This window comes from Somniosus microcephalus, chromosome 12 (assembly GCF_052327205.1).
Source record: "Somniosus microcephalus isolate GS21.2 chromosome 12, FLI_Smic_1.0, whole genome shotgun sequence".
Lineage (NCBI taxonomy): Eukaryota > Metazoa > Chordata > Chondrichthyes > Squaliformes > Somniosidae > Somniosus > Somniosus microcephalus.
The window spans coordinates 144,737,835-144,752,372 of record NC_140998.1 but is presented as its reverse complement, the minus strand read 5'-3'; the positions used below and the strand labels follow the sequence as shown (position 1 = coordinate 144,752,372).

Below are 14,538 nucleotides of genomic sequence, written 5' to 3'. Positions count from 1 at the left end.
GAGGCCATGGAGGGGTTTGAAAACAAGGATGAGAATTTTGAAATCAAGTTGTTGGCAGACTGGGAGCCAATGCAGGTCAGCGCCTACTTAGGCAATGGGTGAATGGGACTTGGCATGTGTTAGAATACTGGCAGCAGAGCGGTTGTGTTCATGAGTGACCTCAGATTGCGCCAGCGGGCTCTTTGACTCGACAGAACTTCACGGCCCAGCCCGATCTCGTCTACGGCCAATGCCTACAATTTGCAAGTGAGGCAGGAACCACTTTCTCCTCCCTAACCCAAGGGCGTGTAGGCCAGCTGTAGGAACTCAGATGCCACCCCAAGCTGAGATTAGCTGGCTCAGTACTGAGAGAGGGCTTGAACCTGGGTCGACCCGGTCAGTCCCACATGGCCCATATATATTTAAGCACCGAGCCATCAGAAGTGCTCACCTCTGTCCATTGAGGGCTGTACCAACGTGGACCAAAGCTGTACAGTAAACCGCCGAGCGTCTGAAGTGAAATTCAACCGAAGGCTCCTCTCAAAACAAGCTGGAGCCTGTTCTAACAGAGCAGATCACCCAGTCTCAACAAACAACAGGCTGGTAGGGATGTGTCACATGCTCAGAGATGCCACAACATGTGATTGCAAACCAGGAAGTGTAAAATATTGCAGCTTTAGATAGAATGAGTTGTATTTATACAGTGCCTTTCACAGCCTCACGATGTCCCAAAGCGCTTTACAGCCAATTAAGTACTTTTTTTTTTGAAGTGTAGTCACTGTTGTAATATAGGAAACATGGCAGCCAATTTGAGCACTGCAAGATCCCACAAACAGCAATGTGATAATGACCAGATAATCTGCTTTAGTGATGTTTTTTGAGGAATAAATATTGGCCAGGACACCGGGGAGACTGTTGTGTATGTAATATGTGTGCTACTTTGAACCTATGGACACTAGTAAACGACTTGCTGAAAGCCCAGAAAAAGCTGGATGCAGAGGTACACATGAAGAAGTCTCTTCAGGAAAGATGTCTGGATTTGGAACAAGAGCTGGCTAACGTCCAGCTGGGTATGGAGGAAATAGACGACCCTCTCACTGGTCTAGCTCAGGACGACACCGAATATTACGATGTCCTGTCCTGCCCAGCTTGTAACTTCGACTCCCAAAGTGCAGAAATCATGGAGGAGCACCAAAAGTCTACGGAACATCGGGAGAAGCTGGCTCTACGACGGAAACAGGAGGAAGAGAAGGAGGAACTGCGCATGCAGCTGGCAGCTGTGGCAGCTGACAATGGAGCCCAGAGAGTCTCCAAGAAGCAGAAAAGGAAAAGTAAAAACAGAAGATGACCCATCTGAACCATTATCACCTCTACCAGATCACACACGTGGTCCCTCCGAACGGAGCCAATTCAGTTCGGAAGTTCAAACTGTTAAATCCATGGAAGGACTATTGAATGAGTCACTCCAGCAACGTGAACCGACTCCACCACAGAGATTGAATCTGTGAACTGTTTTCCGCAGAGACTGAATCTGTGATCTGTTTTGACATGAAGTTATCTATGTATCTGTTATTCTGTTATGTAAACCTGAAGTTATATATGTATATATGTTATTACGTTATGTTAAATGGGGAGATGACTGTAAAGCTAGGAAGGGAGGAATGTTGTGTATGTAATATGTGTGCTACTTTGAACCTATGGACAGGACTGCACTACTTGTTGGGCATAGTGATACGCAGTACCACTCCTGGCCATAGGGGTATAAATAGTACTGTGGGTACTGATCCCCCTCAGTTCCCGCCTGTGGGCATGAAGTAAAGACCTATGTATAGTCCCTACCTCCAACCAGTAAAGACCTGTTTGAGTTATACGTTTAAGTCTTTGTGTTAATTGTTCAATACAATACACATACTTAACAGAGACCTCCCCTGCTCTTCTTCAAAATGGTGGCATGGGATCCTGTAAGTCCACCTGAGAGGGCCTCAGTTTAATGTCTCATCCAAAAGATGGCAGCTCCGACAGTGCAGCACTCCCTCAGTACTGCACTGGAGTGTCAGCCTGGATTTTGTGCTCCAGTCTCTGGAGTGCGAATTGAACTCACAACCATCTGACCCAGACGAGACTGTTACCACTGAGCATCTGGACAGCAAACCTATAATTTAGCGGCGTGCCAAAATTTCAGGTGGCCAACCACAAACAGCTGAACCATATTTTTGGGATGGCTAACCATCGTTTTAAAAGAAAAGTTTTATTTTGGGTTTGTGCCGCACATAATTAAGATTTAGTCAGTTTAATCGGAGGTGCTTTTGCCCAGTAGCGGTTGTCTCAAAAATTGGGATGCTAAATAATGTTTTAAATGCAGGAGCCAGGGTTACGTACATAGAAACAGGTCATTCAGCCCAATTGGTCTATGCCAGTGTTTATGCTCCACACGAGCCTCGTCCCACCATATCTTTCTATTACTTTCTTTTCCGTGTACTTATCGAGCTTCCCTTTAACTACATCTATGTTATTCACCTCAACTACTCCGTGTGGTAGCGAGTTCCACATTCTAACCACTCTCTGAGTAAAGGACTTTCTTCTGAATTCATTATTGGATTTATTGAGGACTATTTTATATTTATGGCCCCTAGTTTTGGTCTCAGATACAAGTGGAAACATTTTCTCTACATCTACCCTATCAAACCACTTCATAATTTTAAAGATCTTGATCAGGTCACCTCTCAAGCCTAGAGAGAAGAGCCCCAGCCTGTTTAGTCTTTCCAGATAGTTGTAACCAATGTTCCCTGTAAATTTTTGGGGGCTGCGCTGCCCATTCAAAATATTGCACATGCACGGTTTTCCCATTAAAAAGCCAGCGAGCTGGCTGCGCAGGGTCCCTGGAGCGCTGCACAGCCGCACAGCTTAAAGGGAACATTGGTTGTAACTTCTTAGTTCTGGTATCATCCTCGTAGATCTTTGTTCCACCTTCTCCGGCACTTCAATAGTCACGTAGAATCAAAGAGTCAGAGGTCACTGGTCGAGAATTTATAGAGGGTTGAAACAGAAGACTTTATAAAGGAACAGTCAGAATTCTTACAGATGTTATACTGCTGCTATAGATTAAATGAAGGATGCAGTCTTGTACCGAGTGCAAAATTGCCGAGCAACCTTACCCGTGTGAGCTGGGCCTGAGTGCCCATGTCTAATGTCACCTGGATACCTGTCTGGCATCTTTATTGGTTGGCCAATAGCTGCCCAAATTGTGCTTTGATCCACCAGGCGGGTGAACTGATCGGAGGCCAGGGTTGCATTGCTTCAATTTACTGCCCCACGCACTGGCAAGACAAGACCCTGCGCTCATCATTGCCACCGCTCCCCTTCCTGTGCCAGTTTGCCCTGTGTCGTCAAGAGGATGAGGGAGGTCAGTTCAAGAGTGTCTTTGGCAAAGGTCTTGTTTGGCATTCAGTGGGGGTGGGGGAGGGGTTATGCCCCGCCTCCAAGAAAACAGGAACCAGTAAAATAAATAAACAAACACATAAAATAATCAGTCAAATTCAACTCAGGCTGCACACAACTGAGCTTGTGTGTGTGGATAAACAAACAGCTCTTTATACTGCACTGAACAGACACCAGGCTCCTCTCAATAGCTGCACCTGATCCAGACAGCCTTTCCTTCTACTTCCTAACAAATGTAAAAACAGTGGTTGTTGTACAACACTCCAACTCCCATTGGGGAAGGACACTACACATACCTGCTCCCATCAGCACCAGTACACACACCACCTCTCATCAAGATACCAGTACACATAGCAGCTCCCATCACGATACCAGTACACAGCAGCTCCCATCAAGATACCAGTGCACACACCAGCTCCCATCAGGATACCAGTACAAATACCTGCACACAACAGCTCCCATTGGGGAGGACTAGTTCCCATCAGGATACCAGTACAAATGCCAGCACCAGTACACACACCAGCTCTCATCAGGCACCAGTACACACACCCATCAGGCTTGCTGGAACACTTCAGAGGGGGCAAGGATGGCAGGTTTCCTTCCTTAAAAAGGACATTAGTGAACCAGTTGGATTTTCACAACAACCCGACAGCTTCATGGTCACTTTTACTGTGACCAGCTTTTTATTTTCATTTTTGTTTTAAATTGAATTCAAATCCTCAAACTGCCATGGTGGGATTTGAACTCGCTCTCTCTGGATTGCGAGTCCAGTAACATAACCACTGCACTACCGCACCCACTATAAGAGAGTGTGTTACACCGTGCAGATAGTGCCTTTCGCAGTGGAGAGAGTCACACTGTTATACACAAGTTCAGCACCCACGTTTCATAGAATCATAGAATAGAAGGTTCGGCCCATCATGCCTGTGCCGGCGATTAATAAAAGTTCTACAATATAAAGCAAATTCAGTATGTGGCGTTATTCGAGAGAGGGGAGACACCCAACTCAGTACAGGGTATCAGAAAGAGCATGACTGATTGGCACAGCATGCGTGTTAGCACATGCCCAGAACCAGACTCTCAACACTGCCCACCTCACAATAAAAATGGCCGTTGAAGAGCTGTTCCCATGGCAACTGCAGACTGTAAATATCCCACAATCCAGTGCCTCACCGATCTGAAACACAACGACTCCTTTAAAGAGTTCTCCTCTTCCTTCCCGTAAAGGGACATCACCCTGATGCACAACAGGTGCGACAACAGGGAGGGAGCCTCGCTGTAAAAGAGCCTCCTTGGGCAAACCTCCGGGTGGTCTCTGAGCATGCTCAGGAGTGAGACTGAGTAGCAAGTTCGGGCAGGTGGTGCGTCGGACAAGTTTCACTGAACCAATAACACAGGAACACCTGTCTATAAAGACCAGCCAGCCTGTCCCAAAGGTGCTCGTTAAGAGATTGGTTCCGTTACAATTAGGATACTCCCTAAAACATTTATTTCAGAGTTCTAGCCCGCATCCCCTCCCCTCTCCTCCCCCAATTGAATGGCTCTGTGGATAACCACATGTGGTACTAATCTATACAGAGCAGAGAGATCCCAGGTTTGCTCTCCGGTCTGCAATGACTTGGCTGAGCTGGGTCAATGCAACAGTTGGCCTCAGTACCCCTGGCAAAACTGCCCAGAGTTCCTCTCCCCCTTATCACTAACTCGCCATCCCCATGGGGGAATGCGTACAAGAGTGGCTGTTGGGCAAGGACAGCATCAGGTTCAGTTGCGACGCCCCTGCAGTCAAAACCCCCGCTTCAGGCACAACAATCGGACGAAGTCCCAGAGCATTGGTGTCCTTGCAACTGTCCCCAGACATGAGTTACGGCGTTTTTTTATTTGGAGGTGGGGCTGGGTGAGCAGGGAGGAAACATGGTGGCTGGTTATTGACCACGCATCAGCTCACTGGAACAGACATAGAAATTAAGGAAGGGGGGGGGGGGCAGAGGAAGGAAAGAATGAATGAAAGAGAAAGGGAAAGTGTGTAATAGAGAAAGAAAAGCAAGAGTGAAAGAAAGACCTGCATTTATATAGCACCTTTCACGACCTCAGGTCGTCCCAAAGCACTTTACAGCCAATTAAGTACTTTTGAAGTGCAGTCACTGTTGTAATGTAGGAAACGTGGCAGCCAATTTGCGCACAGCAAGCTCCCACAAACAGCAATGTGATAATGGGGCAGTAATTCCTCCCCAAACGCGTGAGTACGGAAGGGGTACTCATGCGTCTGGCCGGAGGAAATGCCGGTTTTCAGCATGCACAGCGCATGCGCTGAAAACCGGCATTTCCTCTCCTCTAACCTAAGAGTTGAAGAGGCTAGCGCGTGCGCTGTAGGGGGCAGCGCGTGCGTCTTGGATTTCCTCTGTTTTGGGGGATTTGCGCATGTGTAAAGGCCTCCGGTCTTTACGCTTGTAAAAAGCACACGTAAGTATTTATTTTTACAGGTAAGTGGTGTTTTAGTGCAATTTAGAATTTTTTTTCCCCCACAGGTTTATTATTTTAAAGAATCTACAATAAGGTAAGTTTAGTTTTAGACCCTTTTTATTAAAAATTTATTTTTTACAAAAAAAAATTGTTTAAATTATTTTTTTTTTAACTTATTTATACTTAATTTAATGATTGGGATGTTTTTTTAAATTTTTATTTAAAATTTAAGTAGTGTTTTGGGGTGCAGTACTTTTCATGAGTTTGACAGTTCTTACTCTCAAACTTATGAATGAAGTTTCCCCTCCCCTGATTGGCTGAACAGTGCTCACCTGATCCCAGCCGGCACATCGCACTAACTACACCGCTGGGTCAGGTTAGCACAGCGCGCCGACATCAGAACCGGGCCACTGACAGGAAATCCACTGCGGGCCAGGTTTCAGATGTCGACGCGCCGGGTAAGTGCACATCGGGGGCTTGCACGCGCGGCAAGCCCCCGACACCAAGTTCTGGGCCATTGATTTTAGTGGTGTTGGTTGAGGGATAAATATTGGCCAGGACACCGGGGAGAACTCCCCTGCTCTTCTTCGAATAGTGCCATGGGATCTTTTACGTCCACCTGAAAGGGTAGGCGAGGCCTCAGTTTAACGTCCCATCCGAAAGATGGGACTTCCGACAGTTCAGTGCTTCCTAATACTGCACAGGGAGTGTCAGGTTAGATATTGTGTTCAAGTTTCTGGAGTGGGACTTGAACCCACAATCTTCTGACTCAGAGATGGGAGTGCTACCACTGAGCCAAGGCTGATACTTAGAGCCACTTACTCAAGAAAAGAGAGAAAGACTTGCGTTTATATAGCGCCTCTCACGACCACCGGACGTCCCAATGCACTTTACAGTCAATGAAGTACTTGTGAAGCGGAGTCACTGTTGTAATGTGAGAAACACGGCAGCCAATTTGCACACAGCAAGCTCCCACAAATAACAATATGATAACGACCAGATCATCTGTTTTTGTTATGTTAGTTGAAATGGAGTATTGCCCATTTAAGACATCACTACCAGTAGTAAGGCACTGTCCAATGTGACCACTGGGGCTACTTAGCATACTGGCAGACCACTCGTGGCATTGCTCGTGGGTAGTCTAGGCATCGGAGCACGGTTAGGACGTCAGCTGCTGACCTGAGCTGCCCCTTTAAGGCCAATATTTGCGTACTCCTTCTGGGAATCCAGGCAATTGTAGCTCCTTGTAAATTTCTGACGCCAATTACAGGCCGTAAATTGCTTCATGCTCCAGGTCAGAAGAAACCCATGATGAAATGCTTGGCTTCCTTTTTCTTTTTTTGAGAAGGTTGCTTCACCGCTGTAACAAGTGTCAAGTGACCTCTGAACATTGTGACAGACTTGTGCTAGGCACAAGAATTAAGAATATTATCTATTGATATATGTTGATAAATTCAAGGTGCATCAGAAGATATACAGTTGTACAGAACAGGACCGTGATCTAATGTGAAACACAAACCATTACTGCTCTGCTGAAGTGTGGCCGTGAGTCCCTTTAAGGTTAGTTGATGTTTAATGGCCACCAGGATTCGTTTCTTGAAAGGTTATTTGCATTCCTTGCTGGAGATTAGAACCAAAATTTGTTTGTGGGAAGGTCAATTAAGAGCTTGCGGACATTGTGGCTCCAGTACTTTCTGTTCCTGGAGAGTTTTCTAAGCACTCTGCATTAGACAGTGTGCGATGGCCAGGAGGTATAGACATAAATAAAGTTTCCATCATATTAGAAGTGGGATTGTATGGACCAACTCTCTATAGGAAAAATAATCACACTTGAGCCAGCACACTCCATCATTGTGTCAATACACTTCTTGTGTAACACTCATAAATCACCACCTCAAATTACATTCATTACTCCCATCGCCAGTGACAGATCTGTAACCACCAGTACTTCACACCCTTGTGTAGCACAGTTTACAATTCTCTCTTCAGATACAGCCCAAGTTCTAACTGTGCCATTGGGAAATTTTGCCACTTCAACTAGGTGTAGTGAAAGATTCCACACACCCACCATTACACTTACTGAAATCCAAGGGAGATCGAGGCTGTCTATTGTAGGCTGTATACACAATAACAGGAGTATCAATAAACCCCATCCCACATGAAGCACAATCTCAGCACAGGGTTCCAATGCACCAAACCCCTTTCCATTCACTACCACTGCTCAGAATCCCAAAGTTCCTAGCCTTTTCCCACCCTTCTGAACTGACCAAACCCCTTCCCATTGACTCCCATTGTGCAGAATCCCTATGCTCATAGCTTATTCCCATCCCTTTTGAAGGGACTAAACCCCTTCCCATTCACTCTCATTGTGCAGATTCCCAATAGACCAAACCCCTTCCCATTCACTCCCACTACATAGAATTCCTACGCTCATAGCCTATTCCCATCCTTTCTGAATGGGCCAAATCCCTTCCCATCATTTCAAAAACGTAGAATCCCAAAGGGCACAGCCCCTCCCCATTCAGTCCAGGCTTCCTTTCAGTCATTCCCATTTGTGTAGAATCCCAATGAACCAAACCCCTTTTCTAATCACTTCCACTGTACAGCAGCACATTCTTAAACAAATGGAATCATTTTTCTCTAACTTTTTTTTTAACTGTTCTATTTTGATGCTATGGTAATGGGCCTTACAGAGGGGAGCCACTGCCTCAACACTTGCATGCTCCATCTATAAATTATCAAGCAATTTTAATACAGAAAGAATTAGCTGTAACAGCCTACATTTGTTCAAGTGTAGCCTGGACCTCCCTAATGTCGGCAACGCTGCCCCTTTAAGACTAAGGTGCTGCATGGATGATTAAAGGGGCGGTGGTATTATTATATTTATAAATGGGCTGTTTTGATCTGTAGTTCACAGAAATCCTGATCCAAGCAGAACTCTTCCTGCCAAACTAGTTTTATCAGGATTGAGCTCTTTGAGTAAATGGAATCACTGGGAATAATGAATTCCAAAGGTGTATTTTTAAGACAATTGGCAAAAGAACCAGAGGAGAATTATTTTTACGCAGTGAATTGTTATCATCCGGAATGCACTGCCTGAAAAGGGTGGCGGAAGCAGATCCAATGGTAACTTTCTAAAAGGAATTGGATATATACTTGAAGTGGAAAAATTTGCAGGGCTATGCGGAAAGAGTAGGGGGAGTGGGACTAATTGGAGAGCTCTTTCAAAGAGCAGGCACAGGCACGATGGGCAGAATGGCCTCCTTCTGTGCTGTATGATTCTACAGGTTGGCCCCGGGTCATCCTGTAGCAGCTGCTTAGAGGGGGCTAACGCTTAGCAACTGAGAGGGGGGGGAAAAAAGACGTATGAACTCCTGTTCCACAGCGTAGAACACAAAGCTACATTCGTCCACCGTCTTATCGGGAGCTCAAACACGCATGAGGTGGGTGACACGACTAGCATCTCCGGGCGCAGTCACATGCCAACAGCTTGAGGCGGTCGATCGGCAGAGGCGTGAAAAAGAAAAGCAGCGAGCTTTGACGTTTTTCGCTTGTTGCTCAGGCACTGTCAATAGAGACGCTCCCTTGTTCCACCGCCCAGCTCTCAGTGCTCAAACCCCACAGCACGTAGGTTTAGTAACACTGAACAAATAGAAGCTTTGATAAGTATACGGCAAAATTCCACAGACACTGGTCCACGGCCTGTAGAGGTTCTGTGAGCGGGGTCAAGACACACAGTTCAGGGTTGTGTGAAATCTATCGCCACAGTCCTCGACTGATTAAGCCGGTCGTTAACAAGATGAGAAAGAGTCTGTATCGCTGCCTATCAGCTCTGGGACCAGAGGGTCGGGGGGGGGGGGAAAGAGGTGGAATGTTCAGGGGTCAGACGGTTTCAACCCAATACCCAACACACAACTGACTGGGGATCTGACACCACTGCAGAAACAACTGAACTCCCAATGCAAAAAAAAGAGAAAGACACAATCTTACCAAACCACTTTGTGATTCTTCTGTTCAAAGTCGTCATCGACACATCCTCACATCCAGCAAGTTTGTAAAACAATCCCTCCCCTCAAAAAGAAAAAAAATAAACCTGGAATTAAATAAGGAGCTCCCACTTTCAATGAAAACAAACTCTGCTGCCTTCGCAATCCACCTCAGATTTGTTGTGTCAGCTCACTCACTCACCCTGACTGAGAATACTCAGCTCGCTCTCCCCTCCCTCTCCTTGAACAAGGTGTGGCAATGACATCAGAGCACAATCACCTGTCTGCTCCGGGTCATACCTGAACGTACAGCAGCCTGCATGGAAAACTAAAAGAGGAAGTCAAACACAACTCCACGAAACCCTTCATTCCGCCCATCTCCCAGCACAGCTCCGGCTAATTCCTGTCACTGCACACCACAGGCCTGCCCTTCTCTCGCTTAGACACTCGATTACCTTATTTCCTAGAGTGCAAGGGAGTTCAAATTGGCATCAGGTGAACAAATAGAGAACGCATCTTTTGACACACACCACAGCACCAGATCGATCCTAGCAGTTTCCCCCACTAGTCGGCTTCAATTTATTCTTATATTTTGAATAGATACTTGTTCCAAAGGTGTCAGCGATGACTCAGTGGGTAACACTCTGGTCCCCGAGTCAGAAGGTCGTGGGTTCAAGGCCCACTCCAGAGTCTTGAGCACAAATATCCATGGGCTGACACTCCAGTGCAGTACCGAGAGAGTGCTGCACTGTCGGAGCTGCCATAAATCGGATAAACCAAGGCCCCATCTGTCCCCTCAGGTACGTGTAAAAGATCCCATGACACTATTTCGAAGAAAAGGAGCAGGGGAGTTCTCCCCGATGTCCTGGCCAATGTTTATCCCTCAACCAACATCACTAAAACAGATTATCTGGTCATTATCTCATTGCTGTTTGTGGGACCTTGCTGTGCGCAAATTGACTGCCGCATTTCCTACATCACAACAAAATACTTCAAAAGTGCTTCACTGTCTGTGAAGCACTTTGGGATGTCCTGAGGTCGTGAAAGAAATTCAGGTTCTCTCTTTTTTCAAACGCCTGTCATTATCACATTTCTGTTTGTGGGACCTCGCTGTGCGCAAATTGGCTGCTGCCAATGTTTACTACATTACAACAGAGACTACACTTCAAAAGTACTTAATTGGCGGTAAAGCGCTATGGGACGTCCTGAGGTCGTGAAATGCGCTATATAAATGCAAGTTCTTTCTTTTACAAGAGGGACCTCCAGATCAGGGAATGTCCTGAGGAGGATTAAAACAAGGCCTGTTTGGACCACCTGCAACTACTTCCCTTCACTTCCAAGTTGCTTGCCTTCCCCATCTCTGCTTTCTTCCCTTCCACAGAGCTTCCTCCCATACTACAGCCTCTTGGTACGAGGGCCAATTACTCTGCAAGTGGAGAAAAAAAAAAGTGAGGGATTTCACAGCAATCCCACACAAGAAGAATTAATGAATCCCCGGCCAGGGATTTGGGCTCCACAGAGCCTTGCAACCACTTTGAACCCAAGCCGAACTGTTGGGATGAAAGAGCTGATTTCAGCCACCAGCTGAAAGAGTCCCCAATGAACAGGAGTTCTGAGCAACCTCAAACTCGACCCAATTCCCAACAGACTCAATTTCCATTGTCAGCACTAATTAGGTACCCTGATTTGGGGATGAGAATGAAAGAAAGAACTTGCCTTTATACAGCGCCTTGCGTGACCTCACGCTGTCCCAAAGTGCTTTACAGCCAATGAAGTACTTTTGAAGAGTAGTCACTGTTGTAATGTAAGAAAAGCAGCAGCCAATTTGTGCACAGCAAGGCCCCACAAACAGCAATGTGATAATGACCAGATCATCACTTTTTTTTTTTTATTAGTGATGTTGGTTGAATGATAAATATTAGCCAGGACAACAACAACTTGTATTTATATAACACCTTTAACATAGTAAAATGTCCCAAGACAATGCACAGGAGTATTTTAAGACAAAAAATTTGACAACGATTCACAGAAGGAGAAATCAGGGCAGATGACCAAAAGCTTGGTCAAAGAGGTAGGTTTTAAGGAGCGTCTTAAAGGAGGAAAGAGAGGTAGCGAGGCGGAGAGGTTTAGGCAGGGAATTCCAGAGCTTAGGGCCTAGACAACAGAAGGCACGGCCGCCAAAGGTTGAACGATTATAATCAGGGATCCTCAAAAGGGCAGAATCAGAGGAGCGCAGATATCTCGGGGGGTTATGGGGCTGAAGGACATTACAGAGATAGGAAGGGGCGAGGCCATAGAGGGATTTGAAAACAAAGGATGAGAATTTTGAAATCGAGCGCTGCTTAACCGGGAGCCAATGTAGGTCAGTAAGCACAGGGGTGATGGGCGAATGGGACTTGGTGCGAGTTAGGACACGGGCAGCCAAGTTTTGGATGACCTCAGGTTTACGTAGGGTGGAATGTGGAAGGCCAGCCAGGAGTTGGAATAGTCGAGTTTAGAGGTAACAAAGGCATGGAGGAGGGTTTCAGCAGCGGATGATCTGAGGCAAGGGTGGAGACGGGCGATGTTACGGAGGTGGAAGTAGGCGGTCTTTGTTATGCTGCGGATGTGGTCAGAAGCTAATTTCAGGGTCAAATATGACACCAAGGTTGTGAAAAGTGTGGTTCAGCCTCAGGCAGATGTTAGGGAGAGGGATGGAGTCAGTGGCTAGGGAACGGAGTTTGTGGTGGGGACCGAAAACAATGGCTTCGGTTTTCCCAATATTTAATTGGAGAAAATGTTTGCTCATCCAGAACTGGATGTCGGACAAGCAGTCTGACAATTTAGACACTGTGGAGGGGGTCGAGAGAAGTGGTAGTGAGGAAGAGCTGGGTGTCGTCAGCATACATGTGGAAACTGACGCTGTGTTTTCGGATGATGTCGCCAAGGGGTAACATGTAGATGAGAAATAGGAGGGGGCCAAGGATAGATCCTTGGGGGACACCAGAGGTAACGATGCGGGAGCGGGAAGAGAAGCCGTTGCAGGACACTGGGGAGAACACCCCTGCTCTTCTTCAAAATAATGCAATGGGATCTTTTATGTCCACCTGAGGACAGACAGAACCTCGGTTTAACATCCGATAGACTGAGAAGGTAGAGGTGGGAGATTAAATCACCACAATCCTTCCCCCAAGCAAGGAGATTGTTCTCAGTTCTATCTTTATGAGAAATGAAACAAAAATATGAGTGAATCGAGTAGCTCAAGGCCTGCCGGCAAATGTTTAATATTGGGGTTTCTTTTTTTTTTTAAATGAAGGCCCTACCTGCTTGCTCAGAAGCTAAAGATCCCACAGCTTTACCCAAAGAAGACGGCGGATTTCTCCCCGTGTCTTGGCTAGCATTCCTCCCTCAACCAAAATCACCAAGAAAAAATGGGCGTCCATCTGGTTTATGCATTCTTGCCATGTACAAAATGGCCACTCAAAACTGCATTGTGGGAAACACCGAGAGTTTTTGACAAAAATGTGCTATAACTGCAAGAATTAGTTTGTACAAGGACACCACCCCCCACGCCCCATGATAGGTGATATTCTCTAGGTATGTGTGAGGGGGAGGGAGCCAAAGGTGCTACGAGAACCTTTGCTTCCCACCTCTACCATTAGTAGTTTGGACACGGGCTGGAGCGAGGGAGGGAAGGAGGTGGGTGGGGCAAAAACAAAGGATTGCTGAGATTTGCTGGCCTCCCGGTGTCTCTGGCAGCCCTCTGTGCCGCTCCTCCCCGAAGGGGCTTGAACCCACAAGCCTCTGACTCAGAGGCGAGAGAGTGCCACCTCTGAGCAGTCGCTGACTCCATCATCAGGAACACAATCCTGCGAACTGCACCCGTCTGACCGCCATAGCACCATAAACAGCAGAAACCACCTCACATCTAGGTTTGCGCTGATGTAGTACAGGTGTCCCATGAAGATCGCGACACACCGCTTTGGAGGAGGCTTCAGGGGTTAAAGTGCAGCACTTCATACTCTGGCAGAACACAGGGGGTGGAAAGGGGAGTACACGTTTCATTTTAAAAAGCCTACCTTTTGTTTCGTTAGCACTGTGGCGCTGATTTCTGGGGAATGTACAGTCACGTTTGAAGTTATTTGCTCTGCAACTTTTTAATATAGGCTCCACTAGAAGCCAATTTGAGCAGCCTCTGGTGTGTTTTGTGTGTTCTTGTGTTGTGGGATCCCACACACAGACACACAGGAGAATGCGAGTGAGGCCACAATAAAGTCTGCAGATTTCTGTCTGTTTGAATATGGCTTTCCTGCTGCCCTGGAGGCCTTTGGGATTCGATATCAACAGTTCGACTGATGTGAGTGAACAGCAAACCCCTCAGTGGGGTGGGGTGGGGTGGGGAGGGCGGGGAATTTTTTTTTTTGCTTTAAGTTCCAGTTCCTCAGCAAAGAGGCCAAAGACAGACAGACAGAAAGCACTTTACAGCCAATGAAGTACTTTTGAAGTGTAGTCACTGTTGCAATGCAGTAGCCAATTTGCACACAGCAAGCTCCCACCAACAGCAAAGCGATAATGACCAGATAATCTGTTTTAGTGATGGTTGTTGAGGGATAAATATTAGACAGGACACCAGGGGGGGAACTCCCCTGCTCCTCTTCGAAATAGTGTCATGGGATCTTTTACATCTACCCGAGAG

At 46.6% G+C, this 14,538-nt stretch overlaps 1 protein-coding gene across 2 annotated transcripts in view; it reads right to left on the bottom strand.

The window, feature by feature from the left end:
• LOC147109579 (uncharacterized) overlaps positions 1 to 14,538 on the bottom strand; it is a 152,061-nt gene that overhangs the window by 41,881 nt on the left and 95,642 nt on the right. Inside the window, exon 1 of one of the 2 annotated variants that reach the window (XM_086004209.1) lies at positions 9,868 to 10,454. The exons of the other annotated variant lie outside the window; for it this stretch is intronic. Coding sequence (XP_085860335.1) covers positions 9,868 to 9,904 — 37 coding nt within the window. The 5' untranslated portion in view covers positions 9,905 to 10,454. Of the gene's footprint in view, positions 1 to 9,867; positions 10,455 to 14,538 lie in introns of those variants that run through there. 2 annotated transcript variants of the gene reach the window in all.